This window comes from Battus philenor, unplaced genomic scaffold (assembly GCF_028537555.1).
Source record: "Battus philenor isolate CCGP_79_NKW_IND1 unplaced genomic scaffold, ilBatPhil1.0.hap1 SCAF_28, whole genome shotgun sequence".
NCBI lineage: Eukaryota > Metazoa > Arthropoda > Insecta > Lepidoptera > Papilionidae > Battus > Battus philenor.
The window spans coordinates 3,444,784-3,466,023 of record NW_027181691.1 but is presented as its reverse complement, the minus strand read 5'-3'; the positions used below and the strand labels follow the sequence as shown (position 1 = coordinate 3,466,023).

The following is a 21,240-nucleotide window of genomic DNA, read 5'->3' as shown; positions in this document are numbered from 1 at the left end:
TAAAAGTACATCTCTTATAACATAAACTAAAATAATAAAAAAATAATGACATTTTAACAATGCCTTTAGTCTTTTAGAATGTTTATTGTTTACTGTAGAAGTGATGATAGATTGAATGATCAATAAATATTAATACACCAATACCTCACTTTACGTCGTGGTTACGTTCTAAAACACACGACGTAAAGTAAATTAAGATTTTCTATAGGAAACCATGTAAAGGATAGGTTCCAGGGTAACGAAAATACTACTTTTTAAAAATAAAATTGAACAAAGTAAACATTTAAAACAACAAAAGTAGTATAACTCTGCCAGTAAATAAATTGGCAAAATATTACCTTTTTAGTAATCAGAAACAAAACGTAAATACATAAACATACTACGTAATAGAAACTGAACCTTAAAATTAGTAAAACAAAGTGAAAATAAAAGTGTATTAAAATTGCATTGATTTGTAACATAGGGAATCCCCGAGTTTCGATGGCAATGCGCAATTAGAAACAGAAATATTGCGATTTTTTTAGAAAAAATGAAAATTTCAAAAAGAAAGACTCGAACCCAAATCAACGCAAACTTGAAAATCTAACGACGCACAATGAAAGTAATGATTAAGCAACGGAGCAACTTCGAAAAACGTGGAACGAACGGCGCAAAGCGAGGTATTGGTGTATATCATTATTACAAGAGAGGATAGTCAGATGCATATTTACGTCAAGTTGTATTGTTGGTTTAATATGGAAAACACTTTTGGTATTGAATAATTTCACACAGGCTACTGACAGATAACTATACATACTCGTCTGCCAGGTTGGCATGAAAAATAGTTTATTATCGTACTTTATCTATATGTCACTCAATGATGCCTTCTCCATAATTTTTTAGCGTATTTTTTGGGAAATATGCATCCGAATTGCAACATAATTCATGTCCAGATTTAATTTAAATAACTATAATAAAAATAAATCTGATATAGATGTACATGCAAATTTTTTAACGATTCGAAAATGTTGCCAGTTAAAACCAACTAAAATTACATGTAAAATTGCAATATTGCACAGATAATTAAAATCTTCTGATTAATTTGTAATCTGTAGAATCTTAGAGTATAAGTGTAGTTGTCAATTTTTCCTTGTCATTGTTGCCATGGTTTGGTACAGCTGGTGGTCGGGCGGCCTAGCGGGCGCTACAAGCGAGAAGTGCTGAGTATTCCGAATCAAACGTCACTGTTTGAGCAAAACAGAGTCCCTATGTACACGGTACAGTACTTACGCATTATGCACTTATTTACATTGGTGTTTCTATCTGAAAATAAAACAAAATTTATTTTCAATTGTGATTATCCACTTTTCATGTTATACAGAGGGACATTTCAAATCGGAGGATTTTTGGGTGTTTGCTGGGCCAACATATAAATCTTATTTAAAACATTAAACGTTCACGAGTTTTCTCGTGTTTCACCGAGAAGTCAGCTAATATGAAAGAGCATCAACCCCCTTCCGTAGCAGTGAATGGAAAAAAGAAATTTCCGACGAGACCTTGTAGAGTTTGTGCCGCCCGTGGAAAAAGATATATATGTAAATTTTGTATGGTTCCTCTGCACAGAGAAAAAGGTTTCATACAATATCATACTTTAAAAAAGTACTAGAAACTTCGGAGAAATTATTAGTAGCCCTCTATAATAAATGTATGTCTGGTGCTAACCGAAAGTCTTGAAGGCGGTGCGTCAGCGGTGCCGGGGCCGCTTGGCGGGCGGCGCATGGTGCTGACCGAGGGTCACGAGCGCTGAGGCGACAGCGAGCCCGCCAAGCGGCGGCGCTCGGCCAGTCCCACCAGTGGGCAGTCGTACCAGCAGCGATAGCACCGCCGCTCGACCGCCACGACACGGCTCCAGTGCCACAGGAGCTGGCACGCCTACTCCTGTAAAACAAGCGACACATGTGGATAAATAGGCATTGATTATTTCTTTAAAAGATAGTAATGACTGATAACAGCGACGTGTGTGACAGATGGCAGATGAGTTTTACTTATTTGCTTTAGTATTTACATTGTTTATTATAAAAAAACGGAAATCATTTATACGGCATTTTTCGTGACATCCGGAGATTGTTGCTTGCCGCTTGCAACCGGTCATATTGTATATATTAAAGAAAAGCTTAGATCCAGCAGTGGACGTCCCGCGGCTGAAATGATGATAATTTGTAGAGGTATATAATTTTGAAATAAGTATGAAATTTTTTTGACAGGTAAAATATTCAATGTTATATGTAACACATTTTATTCATTTTTAGAAATTATTGTATAACATTAACCTTAATTCATGCCAATTTTGAATTTTAATAATGCTCATAGTAATTTAAATGTGAGTAACAGTGTTAACGTCCATATATTTGTGACTAAACAATTCATAGTGTTCTGTGTATATGGGACAATCCACTTATTTTTTTTTATATTACATAAGAAGTTTAGATTATTCTAGAAGAGCTTTTGCCAAAAATATTAGAGGAGTCTAGGTAGGGTTTTTAGATTAAACCCTTAAACTTGTTCCAGTATATACCAGGCATCTAGAACCAGAAAAATAACCTAAAAATGGGGGTATTAATACGAATATATTGATGGTTAGACAAACTCAATGCCCACATACCTCCTCCACCTTTCTCCAACTCCACACAAACTTGACTGAAAGGCCTGGACGCCATTTGTTCCATTTCCACAAACAGTCTCTGCCTTCTTCTATATATGTCATATTTCTGAAAAATAAAAAAATAAAATGACTTCATAATTTACTCTCGTAATTAATTCCGGAAAAATAAATAAATAAATGCTGTACACATAGTGAAATTTAATCTCGAGGTACCCTAGGTTAGTTACCATAAGGGTAATGTAGGTTCATACTAAGGTAGATACTTGTTTGTCGTAGTATGGACCTCTGACAATGTGTAGGGCAAGATTATTTTGAACCAATTTAAAAATATATTTTAAAACTTTTATTCATAATAAATGTTCTGAAAATACTTAATGGAAAGTCTTTATTAAAAAGCTGTACCAACCATATTTATATTTTTATAAAACAGTAATTGTTAATACATAATATCCCATTGTTGTATAACCAAAAGACCCTTGAGTCCAGTCTGACCATATCTTGAAAACTTATATGACCATCACATAATATCACCATCACTCCAGCTATTACTACTGGCCGTTTACTAGTGGATATAGGCCTCCTCCAAAGATATCCAGTAAGACAACATCTTACTACAACGATAAAAAGGTCGTTCAACACATGATTATTTCTCTAAAACCTTAAGGCTGTTCTGCACGCTATTTAGCCTGCCCACTACCACTTGAACTTGCCAATCCATTGGGCTATATACTTTCGTTGCATGGATGTCCTCATAGTCCTTTTTCAACCGATAGAAGCCCACTACAAAGTAAAGGCCTCTCTGACTAATGGGATTCTACACATGCCGCATCTACTGTCTCGTGGTCGCCCCTTGAGCCTTTCGGCCCCCATCGGTTGCACTAGTGTGCCCCGCCCACTGCCACTTCAGACGAGCATTTCTGCACAAGCTACTTCAGAGATCTTAGCTTTTAAGCAAATACCTTCTTTTGTGATTCGATTTCGCAGCAAAACTCTGAACATATCCCTTTTTATTGCTTTTTAAGTGAGCTTGCGCCTTATAAAGCCCATCATAAGTTACCAAGTTTCAGATTCATATGTCATCACTCACTGGCAATAAACATTGCGGTATTTTGGACGAGATGTTTCACTCTTCTGCACTTTGTTGTCTGTTTGTGTTTACCACCAACCTGCTTGATCTTCCAAAGCGCAGCAGCAACAAGCAGAAGCAGTAGGAAACAAGAGGAGAAGGTGATAAAGAACTGCTGCAGGTTCAGCTTTGGGTACTGCGAAAAGGAGATCTGGATCCAAAGCGGGGGTCTGAAGTCGTACACGTAGACAAAGAACGTGGTCAGAGTCACGTTGTCCTCGACGCCGAACGCGTGCTCCGACTTCGCGAACCTGTAATGGAAAGACCTTGCATAATTATTATTGAGAACTTTTAATTGTCTCTACACTACAGTTTTAAAAATCATTGGTGAAATTTTAAACATTTATGTTATTAAAATTTTAATTTGGGAGTGTGGATTAATTTTGTTTTTTTTTCAGCCAATAGATTTAAAAAAAATGATCAATTTTGACATTGCTTCTTGCAATTGTATCCCGAATTACCCATTTACGCAAGAAGCAACGTTATTATAAAAATCTATATTATTCGTGATTAGATATAGATAATGTTTTGTAAATAGTATATGTAATTAATTGGACATAAATTATGGAGGTGATATATCAAAGAACGAAACACCTAACTAAAATATAATATATGCTTTATGCAAATGGTTAAAGCATCATTAAGTTATCATTAACTCAGATGCCGATCTCGCGCCGGCGCGAGATGCCTACCAACCAACTTTTGAGTCAGTATGGTGCTGGTATCGTGCGAAGTCACATGCTAAAAGTTTATCACTGCCCTTGAACATTCTAACTTCCGAGGCACTTTAGTTTTTGTTTGATGATTTGATGCAACTATTGGTTTTTATTTTGTATTTTTACATTTTTTTTATTGAGCCTTCAATACGTGTACATAGAAGTTGATGTAAAGTGTTACTTGTAACGAAAGTTGGTGCAGTTGACGTCACTGAACAGGGTACGCTCGGCAGGGTCCGCTCGCGTTCGAACTGTCAGGTTCATGCGCGCGTGCGCCGAGCACGTGATACTGAAGTCCGCGTCCACGTCCGGCTTCACGGGCGCGTTGCGGAAGTTTATCGCGGAGAGGTGACGGTCTTCCTTCTTCGACAGGTTGAACGTGAACTGATAGTCCACCGCCAGATCATCTTTCAAAGGGAACAATTAAAGTTATTTCATAATGTGGTGGTTCAAATGGTGGGCTCTCACGTACTTTCATGGCAGAAGTTTTTTAAAACGATTTAGACCTTCAGAAACGATGAAACCTGATCTTTGATAAGTCAATTGACCATCGCCTATAGCTCGTTTTACTGCTCGGTTGCTAAATAGTGAGGGATACCACATAAGGATTAAGGATAATTTATCCTATTATTAAATATATAATATTAACTAGAAGTGTAAAATATCTCCATTTTTAGTCACGTCACAAAATCTATTTCATCACTCGAAAGAGACCTATTTATATTTTTATTTACATAATATCAGAATAGCTTACTCAATTATTCAATAATTGCGTCTACAGAAGAATTTATCTTTTTGTAAATGCAAGAAATTTATTAAGCACTAGTTCTGCCAAACGGATTATTACTATATTTCGTATTATATATATTTAGAGTATGTTTATAACAAAGATATTTCTAGCGATTTGTTCTAATATTTAGGAAAAAAAATGTTAATACAATCATCAAAAACCCACTAAAAAAAACTACAGATTTTGTTGTTAGTTGTTCTCAAAAGGTCGCGCATTACGAATCAACCAACGTAAACTTAGTTTTAAACTGACGATCCCAAATTATTGTATTATTCTTAATTTTTTTTTTGATTTTGACTTCGAAAATAGAAATGTATATAGAGAAGTAGTTTTTGTATCTATCCGTCACTGCGATCCAAATCGCATTTGCAGTTCGCCTGATCAGTCGAACATGCAAAATGTTCGAATGATCAGGACGCAGATGGTACTGGCTCTAAGCCACTTTAAGAACTGACCTGGTGGCAACAGCCCTCGAAAAGGGACCTTTACTTGGACTATCACAATACACCAGAGAGTGCCAAACCTTGATTTGGTCATTTGCTATTGTTTCACTAACACAATCACTTTTCAATTGAGTTTTCTGACATTTATTCCTGACAATCACTATTAATGATTCACAGTGGGTAAATAAGTGATCTCGGTTCAGGTGGACACTGGATTCGAAGGTTACCAGAGGTCAATCACAGTTCCATGGCGTATAACAGTAATGATGGTATTACTTACAGTAGCAAGCGCCCTTGTTGTAGACGTCTGCATGGTAGTGGTTAGTATTATCGCACTTGTCGCAGCGGTCGCCCGCCAGCCCCTTGGTGCTGCAGTAGCAGCGACCAGTGTCCGCTGCACAAGAAACCGCCTGCGCGTTGCACGAGCATGCTGCAATATACAACGATGTTCTATTACAGTGTGTCTATGAAGATATGTAATTAAAGCCAGCTGCCGATAAAAATCCCTCACCCTTATATGCTATAAGGCAGAACACAATACCGGACTATTTATATTTCTCGCGACAGAGATAACGCTCTACAAAGTAAACTGTACCGCCTTTTAACCGACTACTAACGCCATCTAGTGTAGTGGGACATGAATTAAAACTACTTAAATTCAGCGACTTAAAATTACGGTCATAAAAATATAAATAAAATAAGATTAGCAACAGTGTATTAAACAATATGTAAATGTAGAACTTAACAATGTATTAATCCATAAAGTAATTATTTATTTATATTTAATTTCAGATGTTTAACGTTTAACTCCGGTCCCTCGAATTCAGCGACTTCCATGGCCTAGACTAAATTGTCGATTCAACTCGTGAAGACATGTCCTCACCGCGTCTCGTAATAAATAATAAAAGAAATGTATGGGGGATAGTGTGGTGTAGATTTATAATTTAATATTTCCACTTCAATATTGCCTATTTTTGTCGGAAAGCCAGGGCGTCTGACTTATACCCCTTTTAGACCAGGTTATGTGAGTCTTCTTAAAGACCGAGCGCTAATTATTCTTATGTTCGTAGAAAGAGCTGCAGTGAGCTCAGATTTTATTTCAGTAGTAATGCAACTTTAGCCCGTTTTTATTTTAATTTGTGTTAGGACCAACCCAGGCAGGCCTTTAAATACTCGATTGTACAGCACATCTCAAAACTTTCATCAAACTGGCAATCTCTACTTAAGACTTTTCATGTTCATTTTGATATAATACTGTGTACATTTTTTTAATAATACTTTTCACATACTATTTATTTGTTTACTCTTCTTGTGTGAAGGTTTAGATAACTATCACGTTTTTTCGCTACTAACGGGATACTACAGCGGATAAGGTGCGTCGGTATTCAAATGGCTTGTACTAACGTTGACACAGTCCCCCATTGAGTGGGCTACCCCAATGCGCAGGCGCACACACATCGCAGTGGTCTCCGATGGCACGAGCGCCGCATGGCTGCACGCAGCGAGCTTCTTCGTCGCACACCGCATGTCCGTTGCACTGACACAGTGGGCAACGAGTAAAGTGCCACCTGGAACACATACCACCGAATAAAAAATAATAATAACATTACCAGAGACCTGATTAAATCGAATTCTACAGTGTTATTGGTTATAAGTATTAAAAAAAAATCAAAGCATCTTTATACAAGTAGGCATTTACATACGCTTTTGAATCGTCGATTATTTTAACACTATAGTTAGTATGCTACAACCGGCACGGTTCACTCATTTGTCTAAAAGTGCCGAGCAGAAACTAGCCAGTTGCTCTTCTAAATGAATTTTAACAATTTTTGATTTACACATTGCACCAACAATATAAATGAGATAACAAACCAAGTTCCACGCTTTTTGATCTTATAAAAACTCTTGAATGCTTTTAAAAGATATACATTAAATAATACACTTTTAATCTTAGATTTAAAACTAAGAAGAGGGATGTCTAACGTATGTTGTATATACATACTACTCAAACCCATGAAGGATTTAATTTTTGAACGAAATTTAGGCGTTGCGGCTTCATTTTTTATATCTCGTATTTATCATGGATTCTATTGCTGTTTTTCATATAAGATTTTAAATTATGGCGCACAAATGATATGTAATATTATTTTTTTTATAATAACTTTACATGAGTGTATTTTAATTGGAATATTATTAAATTATCAAAAAAATGTAGGTAGGCTCTTGTATATCAGACTTCAACATATATACTAAGTATATAACCATATAATGAAACAACAGATCACCGACTACATAATAACTTAAAAAGTTTACTCTAGACAACAACGCGAGAGTGAGGCAGAATCTTCATGACTAAATCGATTTTTGACACTGATCAAAAACTGTTACAACAACAAATTCTGTGTATTCTTAGAATACAAAAGACATACAGTATACTTAAAAAGGTTATTTAAATTATAAGGAGCCAGTAAGCCTCGTGTCTTAATTTTGATTAAAAAAGGAATTCCTAGTTCTTTCGTAAACTTTTAGGTTATTTTCTACTTGAGACTTATGTGGTCCCTATCTATTGCACACAAATCGAGATCTTAATTTGTAATCATATTGTGACGACCGCTCAAATATTCGGCACGAAATAGACCGCCAGCAACAAAGGACAAATTCTGCGAACGAGCCAGTCGGGGCTGACGGCACTACACCAAAAAGATGCAGGTGGGGGTAATATAGTTATGCGGCTTAAGGGTGTGTCCCTCGCTTTATTGGAACCGACATGCGGTAAGATACCAACTACAAAAGAATCTCGCCCTTCAGGTGTCTTTACTGCTTCTTTACCTCATCTCCCCACCCCGCATCGAACCGTCTAGAAATTCCCAGCCAGCGATTTGATAGCGATTGATTCAAAAACGTGTCTCGTGGAAGGTGGTGAGTTTTTTACTTGACTTCTCGTCAGCGATACTAAGCTGTAGTTGCCGGTAATTGGTTTGTGGCGTAAACACACAGTTAAAGACGATAAGATGAGTGATCACGTATAATAATAATAAATATATCCATGACTGTTGGTTATCTCGGCGCCGTGAAACAACACATCTTTTGAGTAAAGTGTCATTTTAATTCAAACTCCATCTTGGCACGCAATAATAGGTAAAGGTTTGTGAGTGTGGAACTATCAGATACCTATGTTGTGGACAGACGTGTGGCTGATGGGGGCGGCGTTGTCCGCCGGGCAGGCACACGCCTCGGCCCCCGCCCTCGCCGTCGTCGCACCAGCCACACGCAGGCTCAGCGCGGCACGACGCGCAGCCCGCGTGTGCACCGCAGCCGCCTGCCAAGGCACCTGCCCCTGCACCGCCCGCGCAAGCACCCGTCGACCACGCGCGACAACCACCGAGCGGGAACGAAGCACCGTACGCGTTCTGATAGAAAATAAATAAACATCATTTATGCCTGAATATTAACATCACTTAAGCAACAGGGGTAGTAATTTGTTCAGTGGTAGCTATGCCGTAGAAAACTGAGACTTAAGAACGTAGATCGCGGGTTCAAATCGGCAGCAGCGTTCTCTGCGTACCATAATACTACACTGCGATCGCTAACCCATCTTGCAAACATGGCGATTATGGTATATCCCACTATAGATACCTTTTGGGGAGGCCTGTGACTTGCAGTAGGCGTCTATTGGCTGAAACGATAACAACAAGCAATACATTCAAGCGTTTTCTCCTATAAATAATTATCTGTATATATAACAAGTTACTTTGTCAACGCAACGACCGGCAGAGGCACACCAGATGCACTCCTCCGCGGTGCAGTTGGCGCACGTGGTGTACGTCGCGCAAGGTGCGCTGCAGCCGCCTGCCGACACGCTTCTGGAATAAAAAAGTTCCATATTTTTATGTTTAGAGCATATCATTTCTCAACGCCTTGTACATAAGTCCTTTTCATGGTAAAATGTAACTACCCTCATCGATCCCATCGGAAGAGTTCCACTATCCTGGCGTCTCAAAAAACACTGCAGAGAGATTGAAAATGCATGTTTTTTAATCTGTACATGTGTTTATAAGGTTAAAATATATAATACCTAATGTCATCCGAAGAGTTCGCCGGCTTGCATTTAACTGTATCGTAGTCCCAGTAGCACGCCCGTTGGTTCACATCGTCAATGCCCTGAAAAATAAGATATGTATGAATATTAGTTATACTAGCAGAACAAGAGATTTAAAACATAGTGTGCAATATTCGCTAATCTGCTTTTTAGAAATAGATAGTGCAAGCCTCCCTTTTGGGCGAAAATGAGTGTCGCCCACCATTTCTGAAGTACTTCAGAAAAAAAAAATAAACGGGGTAATAAAGAGAAATAAAAATTAGATCATAACTATTAAAATTAATAAAGGGTAAGACCTAAGGAATTTAAAAATACTTAAGAATAGATAAAAAAAGTACTAAAGATGAATAATGATAAATTAATTATAGAATAAAATAAAATGTAAGATACAAAACACAAAACTAGGAAACAATAATGTGATGAATAATCTGTGATACTTTGGGAATAGAGAAGAAGGATAAAAGGCGATGGCTGTATGACAATCATGCTTATTGAGTGAAAGGTTTTATGATGGATGAAAGAAAAAAAAGCATGGAAGATAATGTGACGGAGGAAAGAGGATAAATTTTAATGAAAAAATGTACTTGAAAAACATATTACCTGAAATTTTAACATCTTTGTTCCACACCAAACAAATAAAAAAAATCTGCTTTCTATACATATTGGATTACGGTTATCTATCTGTTTATATTCTCTTCTTTTAGCATGAAAATGAATTAAAAGCTAATATTGAAAGATTTATTCTTTACGCATATTTAAAAAATTGTAACGAAATATGATAAAAATATTGATATTAATGCAAATTTTATAATAATAGAGGAAATTAAAACCTATAGTAATATAATTTACACTAAAAAATACGCAAAAATAAAAGTTATGTCCCATATATTTATATTTTTATATAATAAAACTATAACAAATGTCTTTTTTAACATACGTATTAGAAACTTTCAAGATACTCTGCTCTAGTATGATAAGGTCACGTGGAATATCTTTTCACTAAAATCTACTCAATTGTCAAATTTCAGATTCGAAACTAAGAATAGAACCTTATCAAAGGTAGTCGAATAACGATGTCTAGCAGTGGAGGTCCTAAGGCTGTGATGACGTAAAAATTAATACATACGTGTGCGTGATGATGCCGGTGGGCGTGGCAAGCCGCACACGAGTGATAGCGTGCGCATGCGTCGCGCGCCGGCTCCGACCCGGCGCCTCCGCATTCTTCCAACGACAACGCCATCTAGTGAGAAAAAAATTGGTATTTTTGTGCCATGTACAAGATGATTAGCCATAAATGTATGTGGTAAATGTAAACCTAATTGTTAATTAATGTATAATACACCCTACTCAAAAATAAATGGTTTTAGAAATAATAAAGTAATGGTAGCATAGTATAATACAGAATAGTTTAGCTGAAATGTGCAAGGCACATCGCTCGTGAAACCTATGGCTGTTGGTTTTGAAAGGTTCTCTAGCAGTGAACACAAACTAGTAGACGCGGCGTGGGCATGCCCTCCACTAGATGGACAGACGACAAAGTCAAGGTCACGGAAAATTGCTAGATGAGGACGTTTATTATTAAAATTGTCGATTCCTTTTAAAAGTTTATTTATTTAATTTATATCCCGCAATTTTTAAATCATAACTTTAGAATCTCAAATACAGCTGCTTTACCGACCGGCGACCGCTATCATTAAAAAAAACATTGTTAAAAGCGCCATCTATGAAGTGTCAAGGTGAAACAGGCACTACTTTACCGACATTAAATAATAGAGGCACAATACAAAATAGGATTATTAGAGACTAGTTTACATGTGTGTGTGTGTGTTTAACAATCACCTGATGTGTATGACGAAGGCAGTATTGCGCGGAAGGGTAGCAGGCACCGCACCAAGCGCAGCCTGCCGCGGTGCATGCCCCACACCACTCAGCAGCACTGCAACGCTTTTCATCTGCGGACAAGGAATTTTCATAATGATACTAAGTTCTACAGGAAAAATTTAAGCAAAATTCTTGATATACCCATAGACTGTATTTGGAAGTCAACTTTGTATTGTTGTTTGAGTAAAATTGAGTACACAAATTTAATAAAAAGTACTTATAAGTTGGCATAATTGAAAAATCGCATAATTGTTAAAATATTTTTGTTGTGGAGAGATGTATACTTGAAAATTTCTTTGGTGAGTTTTTAAATGACTTACCCAACACGGGTTCAACTGCACAAGACTTGACAGTTCCATCGAAGGATTTTGCCCAACCGACTTCTTCCAACTGTATAAAAATATTTTGAAAACTTTAGAATTATGTAACATACTATATATACACATAAAACAAGAGATAATCTACAATATGTTTCTAGGTGCAAAACCTTTTTTATTTGTACCTAACCTTTGGAAATGCGATCACTTTAATCTAATCTCAGAAGATTCGCAATTCGATCTATTCGCAAGCGGAAACATTTACCTAACTACACTCTTTTACTTACACATACACATAGCCTTACTAATTAACCTATTATTTGCAACTCCTTGACCCAAACCATTATAGAATTCTACGATCGCCGAATCTTTTATTTCGTTTTTTTTTCGTCCTTCTCAAAACTCAAACTTCAGTCATTCCAAAGTAAATACTTTGAATAGGGGAAAAAATATCTTGTTCAAAGGATTCTACTTTGGTATAAATTTCCTCTCCTTTAAAACGTGTAACGGTTTGCTGAGTTAGACGTCTATCTCTATTCTCACTGCACTACCCTAGGTTAACATGTAAGGAATATCAATAAGTCATTAAGTCCACCAAAAATGCGTAAAAATTGTAAAGAAAAAAAATAAGTAACGAAAGAATCAAAATCACGAAACTCAATATGAAGGCAACAATTGCTTTACCAGAAGTCTAAATACATGAAACTATTTTTTGTAAGCAATAAATTACTATATTTTTTATTCATTTTAAAAAACAAATTAACAGTAACACATACCGACACACAAACCCGCTCCCGCGTCCGCCAAGCGCAAGCGATAGCGGCGTTTTGCACACTCGATACACACGAGTACTCGTCCATATAAGAAGCACAGGGAGCTCCTATCTCGAACATTAAGGCGTCAGAACGAAGCCGACCGTCAAATCTGCAATATTCGTATAAAACCAATATAACTTTTATCTAACCTTTCTTAAATACCCTGTGTAATATATAAACCTGTGTCGAGTCCACTTTCAAATTACCCCCTGTGGGACGTGGTCCCCATGTTGGGAAACTTTGTTTTAGAGCTCCAAAAATGTCCAACTCGGATATTAAAAAAACAGTATGCAAGACTGGAGAGGAATGGCAGCACGAGTTCAACATGTTGTGAAATAAAAAGGAATTAAAACAAAAAAGTAAAATAAATAAATGGTCGACTAAAATAGACATAACCAGAGTGCCCAATTTCTATTATTTTTAGCTGTAGGTGGTTTTTGGCGGTGCCACCGCATACATTATAGAAATAGTATTGTATAAAGATATATTAATTAGTATAAGGTAAAGTATACACAAAAGCCGTAAGGCTTTCCATATTAGTGTGGAAAGCAGCCAACGGTAAGAACGACGAAAAAATAAAGACAGGTTGACTTAAATACTTGCTAATATGAAATTAAAGTAGACTAGAATAGGATAAGATCTAAAGTAATTAGAGTGGCTACAAGAACTAGTCAGATTAAAAATAAGAAATAAAATAACTTAAAGGTAGAGATGACAAGATGTGAGAAAATAAAACCTCGGATATTGCTGCCATGAAATAATTGTAAGAGTTTTCACATTCTGAGAATCGAGTGGTGTAGTTCATTGATGGTATTGTATGTACTTTTACCTAACTATACTGAGGTTAAATAGATTCAGATTCACCTATAGAAGTAAGTTTTACATAGAAAGTAATGTAGAGATGATAAAATTCCGGAATGCCTATGAGCGAGATAGATGAGTATACCTTACTGTCTGAGTGAGACGACAAACTACTTCCAGAATTCGAAAATAATTTTTTTACTTGATCAATTAGTAACCTATAGTTACGAAGTGGGAAGGCCCCCCGCTAGATGGGCCGGCGATATAGTCAACGTATCGAGAAGTCCCTGGATGTTGACAGCGCAAGACCGGTCATCTTGGCGATCTTTGGTGGAGGTTGTGCCTTGGAGTGGGCTTCTAACGGCTGACATGATATTAATGATGAAATGACAAACAACTCACCCTCCATATATTAGAGCAGCATTACGTCCTCGATGGTTCAACAGAGCAGCGGCGTGGGCCGCCCTCGCGGCGCCTTTGGGTTCTGGCGCCGAATGCCATGCGCCACATCTGTATGTTATATAATCAAAATAAACTTAGGTCATATTGGAACCCTGGATAACATCTTAAACAAATTTTGCCTCAGTGAATGTTTTACTGAACAACACATTAATGAATATATATTTATATACGCAAATATTTCTAAAACATATATTATTATTTAAAAATTATTTAATTAAATTTAATAATATTTAATTTTAATTATTATTTATTTAAAAAATATCGATATTTATTTCACGGATAACTAGTTCCATAACCATCTAATGGGTGAATTTGAGTTATTGCAATAAGTTCACATTATTTGCATTTGGACATTTACATTCCTTCATTGATTCCAATGTTCGCTTCTTTTACGCAATGCAAATTCTACCAAATTGAATGTGTTAGTTAACACATGTTAATACTGGAATAACACATCAAATATACGCTTTCCTGTAAATCTAGTAACAGCAGTCGTTTCGGCCCATAGACGCCAACTGTAAGGCATAGACCTCCTCCAATGGTATCTATTAGTGTGGTATTATGGTACGCAGAGGACGTTCCTGCCCCTCCTCTGGAAACTTTTTTTATGAGCAGTGGAAATCCTGTATGATTAATGCACAGAGTGTAAATTTTATAAGATTGTATACCGGGAATCCAACCCGCGACCTACAATCAAAAGTGTCAGTCCTCTACTACTGAGCTACTCCTCAGCAGATACCCGAAAACTAATTGTGTTGTAAATTTTACATTAACGCAGCCGCTTTTAGGGTAATATAACTAAAGAAATTTTAATATGTAAGAATAAGATTTATATACTTTAAGTAAACAAGGAAATAATTACTTTAAACTATTACTGCGTTGAACATATAGCCTACAGAGGCCTTGAGGTTCTGGAGATGGACAAAAGACACTGTTAGTCGTCGAAAGACGCTGGATACTGGCCGCTTCAAACTGATCCTATTGAAAATCTATGTGCGTGATTTATGTCTAGCAAAATATGATAATTCGGTAAAAAAATAACTCGCTACTCTGATACTAATGATATCTTTTTATTCTATTAGTAAGTCTACACGAATCAGTCTTTTCTGATAGCTTCCAAAGATATGTCTGTAACTAATTCAGTGAATCCTCGGTTTGACCTAGTTAATGTTTATATATAACCTTATCTAAATTATCTTATCTTTGTTATCTAATATCTTATAATGTAAAACTCGTGAAGCTTTCACCTGACGTTATAGAGCAGAGCGCCGCCTGAGTAACATTTAGAGGCAGCGGGGTTGGCCACGGCGGCCGCTGCACTGTCGTTGTGGGCATTCCCTCCGAACACCAGCATCACACCTACAACATCATTACTTATTTTATTTATACTCAGATATATGACCATTCGCACTCAAACGCTCAATGCGACTGGCCACTATGAACATCAATATTTTTATTGTTATTTTTTTTCGTTTAATTATAACTAAACTCTTTTCTTCATGGTGATCTGTGATAAATAGTCATAATTAGCATATTATAAAGAGAATAAAAATGTAAAATAGTGTAAAGAAATATACAAATGTGATAATTCAGTCGCATATGAGGAAAGAGGCGTTGAATGAACAGAAATAAGTATGGAAAAGAATGAAAGAAAATTGTAGAATGAAAGAAGAGGAAAGATAGGTCCTAAACGGAACAAAAGAAGAACACAGAAATTAAAAAAGAGCATACAATTAAAAGAGGAATAAAAACTCTGCCCCAAAACAAAATAGGGGCACAAGAGGTCCCCAATAGCAGGGGGCATAAAAATATGTATATTAAGTATGAACCGCATTGTCCTTTGAGTTAATTGAATGTGCCAAATACCTAACTATCGCACTAATATACTAAACTTACAATAAATAAACTAACTAAGATAAACCCTTTTACCAGTCGGTACAAACTGCTTGCCTGGGATTTGTTATAACTAGACTACAACATACAAAAAAAATTCCTGCATTACGTAGTCGTTTATTTACCGCGTTTTATCTTTATTGTCGTCTCACTATTTTTTGTTTTAATCTTTTGTTTTGCTCATAGTTTTCATTAATCGACTTATTGTCGGTTGATACTAATGCTGTTAGTCGGAGCCTTTTACAGCTTCATCGGAGTTCACGAAGCAGAAGAGGCCATGAAGTTAAAAACAAAACAAAGGCTAGACAGACTCTTTTCAGGTGCACGAAGTCGTTCGCAAGTAAAGCGCTCTACCCGAGTAGAGCTGTGTAGTGTTAATGTTGTGTGTATGAGGCTTGGGATGGTAGCATGGACCGCAGGCGAGTCAAGGAGGGATCCGAATACAATCTCGGTTCGCCTACGCTGTTCGCGGTTAGGCAGCGGGCGGCCGCCCCCTAACAGTTTGTTGTGGAGTTTTAATTAGAATTACATTTTTTTGTACACAAATTTAAGTAACTTAAGGTCCATGTCTGTCATTAACTTATACATTTATTTAAGATTTGATGTAATGTTTGTTGGTAAAATAAATAAAAATATATAATAGCACTGGAACATACCGGGTGAAACAAATATGGCGGTGTGTAGGTATCTAGGCATGGGCGCGGAAGGCAGCGGCCTCCACACTCTGTTCTCCACGTCGTACTCATACAGTGCAGACGAAGGCGCCTGGAAGTTATACATTGCAATTTTAAAATTCAAATTGGAAATTAACGAAAGGTTTAATTTCACAATTACCTACCCCGACAGATTTTGTACTCTTAATATTTCAATTAACTTGAAAGCATACCAAAGATAATCCTAATATTTAATATAGCAAGTGATAATATATTAGTATAAGTCAGTGTAAGTGGTCACTTATGATGGGTCACATAAGGCTCAAGGTCACCCAAAGAGCAACTCCGAGCTTAGCTGCGAGATTAAATCAGATATGAAGAAATCAGCAGAAAGACTAAAGTCACCGATGTAGTCTGAAAAATTGCCTGTATGAACAGTGGACGGGCCACATTACTCGTTCAAACGAAGACCATTGGGGTAAAAAGATTCTAAAGTGGCGACTACAACCCAGTAGACACTATGTAGTTAGTTCCCTCACAAGACGGACCGACGACATAGGTAAAGTCGCAGGCAGCCCTAGACCGATTTTTGGAGGAGGCCTATGTTATGCAGAGAACCTCTGTCCACTGAAAAGGAGAACACATCAAGATGTGCATTACACAAGTAAAAAGAAAGAATAAATAAATAAGAGATGTCAAAATATACATATGGTGAAATTTATATTTTCTTATAAGTAACAGGCCGAGCGATAAAGATAATATCAAAAACAATGTTAGTTGTTATTATCTTTTATGACATATTTTATAAGTTTAATAAACTAATAACACATAGACCCAAAAGGAGATTCACCTGTGCAGCTTCAGACTCTGATACCAGGCCTGCGTGTACGTACACTCGACGCGACAGCGGGTCCCACGCCGCTGAGTGACCAAAACCCGCTCGAGCCGACCATCCTTTGGTGGGCGGGGCCGACCAAGCTCCCTCCTCTATATGATACTCCTGAAGACAGATTAACATACATTTAAATTAATATTTATTACTTAAATATATGCGGTTTTACCTATCTCTTAGTGCCCTAAGACAAGTCTCGCGTTAAGCCTCGTTGATAAGCTCTCCTTATTTTCAGCCAATAAGATGCCTACTACATGGTACAGGCCTCCCCCAAAGTTATGGTATGATTATTTCCCATTAGTTTCATGCCTTAATACCATAGAAAAAAAACTGAAGTAAATGTAAGAGTTCAAATCATTCATACCCATTAAATATTTTATCAAGAAACATTAACCTATAACAACAATAACACATTTTTTTTTTCAAAAATCTTTTTGATCATTGAAACTAACTCATCTCAGAATGATGTACCTGTACAATATGCATATATCCATAGTGCGGTGAATGTCCAAAGAAAACCACCATCACTGGTTTCTGAGTGGGACCGATGGTTGCAAGAACCGCCGTGTGTCCTGACAAGTGAAGACCGCCTGGAAATAGTAAATCCTATTAATACTAAATGTTTTATTACTCTTGAAAATATTATATAAGTACGTTCTAGAAGACTTAACCGCTATATCCTCAATATATAACATATTGTTTTATATTACATAAACGTGAATGTGTTTTAGTTGCACACAGAAAGATTGGTTATAGTAGTAAAAACTTACGACAACACGCTGTATAGAGTGATGTTTGAAATATGTTACTGAATAGAAAAAGTAAATAAATATTTACTTTTTCTATTCGAATGCAACAGACCAATAACCTCTGGCTGTTTACGGTTTTCACACTTCCATGTAATTTCTCTGAATTATTTTGTAATAAATTTAAGAATTTAATTATAAAAAAATCTTAATATAATGCGAAGGATATTAAAGTGTCAATAAAGGGAATAAATTGTTCTACTACTATATTAATAGTGATGTAAAAGTGACGACAAGAAATAAACCTGTTTAAGTTTGTTGTGGGATCTTTCCAGAACAGAGCGCATTTGGTATTTTTTAGCCTTAAGATAGAGCTTCCTCCATCTTAAGGCTAACAATAGAGAATTTGATTCGGATTCTAGTTTCTACCAAATTGTGTCGATAAATGTTCCTAGATGCATAATAATATAAATAAAAAATAAGTGCAAGATGCATGTATTGGCAGTAAACAATAATTAATTTTATTATTAAGTTAAATTTATTTCTACAGAAGTCATCAAAACTTTGAAAACAAAATTTTAATGGTATTATCATAACATTATTTGTTTAATAAAACATAGATTTTTGAATAAGGTCATGATATTATACATACACTCTCTTGGTTTTTATTACATCTACAACCAATTATCATGTGTAAACATGACTGCATTGTAGTTGCATATTTTATTAGGATTGATGTTCCACAGACATTAGCATCATTTTTTTTCTCACGATTTGCAGGTTACTATTTCTATTTATATATATACATAACAGTTTCAACTGTTATAGAGATGAAACATAACTTACCACAATGTTTCAAAGGTGCCAGACGATGTGGCGAACAAGCAGTGGGCGTGGCGTTGGTCCACGAGACCGTATTGTCTTGTATTCTCCCTCTCCATATCTCATTGGTCACTTCACCTGCTCTCCCTTCCAATCCTGCGAGGCCACCCCTGGAAAGTAACACAGTGAAATTTTTTTACCAGTGTTGTTTTATCATATCATATTATTATTATCTTCTTTGCTGGAAGTCACGCCCTTGCTGTAAACCCTTTATGGAGGTATCAACGATTGGCCTACACAGGTATCTGTAATAGGCTTTTCAGAGTTGTTCTGTAATTGCAGGTCTCATCACCATAGAGTACGCACAGAGTCCGCTCATCAGGTTGGTGATCGCTCTCCCTGTATCTTTACCTCTAATTTTCCTACCACAACAAGGTTATTAAGACTGTCTGATTGCATTCGAGCTATGTATACATCTATAGTGGGTGAAGTAGCCAAGAATCCGCTTGTAGCAAATGGAGGAGCCAAGAAAACAGATCCGTTGGTTCTTTTGACAGTCTGATCTTTCTTCGATCTGCTTCCTCTGTCCAGATTGTCGAAGGGATACATATTCTTTGACAACTGTAAATAACAAAGCAATAAATATACGTATAATTGTTTTTAAAGTTTTAAGAATACCCACCCTCTCTCCGGCTCGTCTGATGCCACTACGCCGCCGTAGACGATGACCTCGTCGCCGTACATGACCGCCGAGTGAGCAAACCGCGCCGCCGGCTCCGATGAGCCCTCGTCCGCAGACACGATAGGGTACCATCTATTCTCGCCCGTTCTATATCTGAAATTAATTTTAGAAATTTTAATAAACTTGCTAAAACCACCCCTCACTTTCCTCTGCTTGCTTAGCAGACTCACCATTTAAATTCCCAATGTGGTTGACATTTTATAAAATCCTTTCCAAGTTGACCTCTACTTCCTCTAGCGGAAGAAATGTTCCTACCAAAATTCAAGTCTCTAACTCCTGTGGTTCCAGTGATATTGTGACGAGTTAGTGTTTATGTGTAATAACTATTATAGTGTAAGCTAGGTTAGTGACTATTTTCAACTAAACGTATGTTAGTAATAGGTTAGTATTTTTATAAAATACAGTCCATGGTGGGTGGTACCTGTATAGGAAGTTCGATCGCGAGAAGGTCTCGCCGCCGACACGCAACAGGTCGGGCCCGGCGGCGAGCAGGCGGTGCGCGGCGACGGCGGGCGGGGGGCGCGCGGGAGCGGGGCGTGATGGCCACGCGTCGCCCGGCTCGCGCCACCTCCAGCTCCATCCCGCCTGCGACGCGTCGCGCGAGCACGAGGGCCCCGCGCGTGACGTCACGCACTCACACCCCGCGCGCGTACATTCGCCCGCACCGTACGCCGCATTGCACTCCTCTACACACACATACACACACTAATCCACCAATCCGAACTCACTCACACAACGAGTCATAAACCTAGACTCTGGATTTCTGAGCGAGATGAAGCAGTGGATAGGCCACATAACACGCACAAGATCGCTGCTGTAGCCTTTATGATCAACGCCGTACCTTACCACACAAATTAGATACATGACCTTGTTAATGTCGTAAACCCTGAATAAAGACCGCTTACAATAAGGCCTGCAATTGCTGCAAAAACATCTTATGTCTGAAATTATGATGATGACAAACACATAGGTTGCATATTTTATACTTCATCGTTGTCTACACTATTTGCATCTGACAGAGTTAATACCATAAAGTATCAACTTTTTCTTATTTATTATTCATCTACATTAAGAAGTTAAAGTGAGACTTTAAGTTGTTTGAAAATTTTAAAACGATCCACTACACTGAAACACTTTATACAGGTACATTATATCTCATGTCTGTTCACAAATACATCATCATCACCACTTAAGTCGTAGAACATTCACTACTGGACACCGGCTTCCAGTACTTCAGATAACTTCAAAGGCCTCAATTCCAAAACCGTAATTTAATTAATAGCAAGCTTCTAACTAGAACTCATTTTCACTATACCACATGGTGATAGGAAAAAATCAAACAATGACACCCGACCTCTCGCTAAGATATACCCTTCCATGTATAGAAACACGGGCAGCTCT

The 21,240-nt window shown here is 37.2% G+C and overlaps 1 protein-coding gene across 1 annotated transcript in view; it reads right to left on the bottom strand.

The window, feature by feature from the left end:
- Positions 1-475: 475 nt before the first annotated feature.
- The window catches only part of dsd (attractin-like protein dsd), a 35,529-nt gene continuing 14,764 nt past the window's right edge, over positions 476-21,240 (bottom strand). The window contains exons 5-26 of the mRNA XM_068769382.1: positions 20,261-20,525; positions 19,780-19,932; positions 19,122-19,267; positions 18,001-18,119; positions 17,488-17,637; positions 16,641-16,749; positions 15,339-15,450; positions 14,032-14,139; positions 12,790-12,937; positions 12,017-12,086; positions 11,628-11,767; positions 10,942-11,055; positions 9,792-9,877; positions 9,468-9,579; positions 8,888-9,126; positions 7,121-7,284; positions 5,997-6,146; positions 4,665-4,890; positions 3,808-4,033; positions 2,642-2,747; positions 1,702-1,917; positions 476-1,302 (exon numbers count right to left, since the gene is read on the bottom strand). Of these exons, the coding sequence (XP_068625483.1) occupies positions 1,724-1,917; positions 2,642-2,747; positions 3,808-4,033; positions 4,665-4,890; positions 5,997-6,146; positions 7,121-7,284; positions 8,888-9,126; positions 9,468-9,579; positions 9,792-9,877; positions 10,942-11,055; positions 11,628-11,767; positions 12,017-12,086; positions 12,790-12,937; positions 14,032-14,139; positions 15,339-15,450; positions 16,641-16,749; positions 17,488-17,637; positions 18,001-18,119; positions 19,122-19,267; positions 19,780-19,932; positions 20,261-20,525 (3,137 nt within the window). The 3' untranslated portion in view covers positions 476-1,302; positions 1,702-1,723. The remainder of the gene's footprint in view (positions 1,303-1,701; positions 1,918-2,641; positions 2,748-3,807; positions 4,034-4,664; positions 4,891-5,996; positions 6,147-7,120; positions 7,285-8,887; positions 9,127-9,467; positions 9,580-9,791; positions 9,878-10,941; positions 11,056-11,627; positions 11,768-12,016; positions 12,087-12,789; positions 12,938-14,031; positions 14,140-15,338; positions 15,451-16,640; positions 16,750-17,487; positions 17,638-18,000; positions 18,120-19,121; positions 19,268-19,779; positions 19,933-20,260; positions 20,526-21,240) is intronic.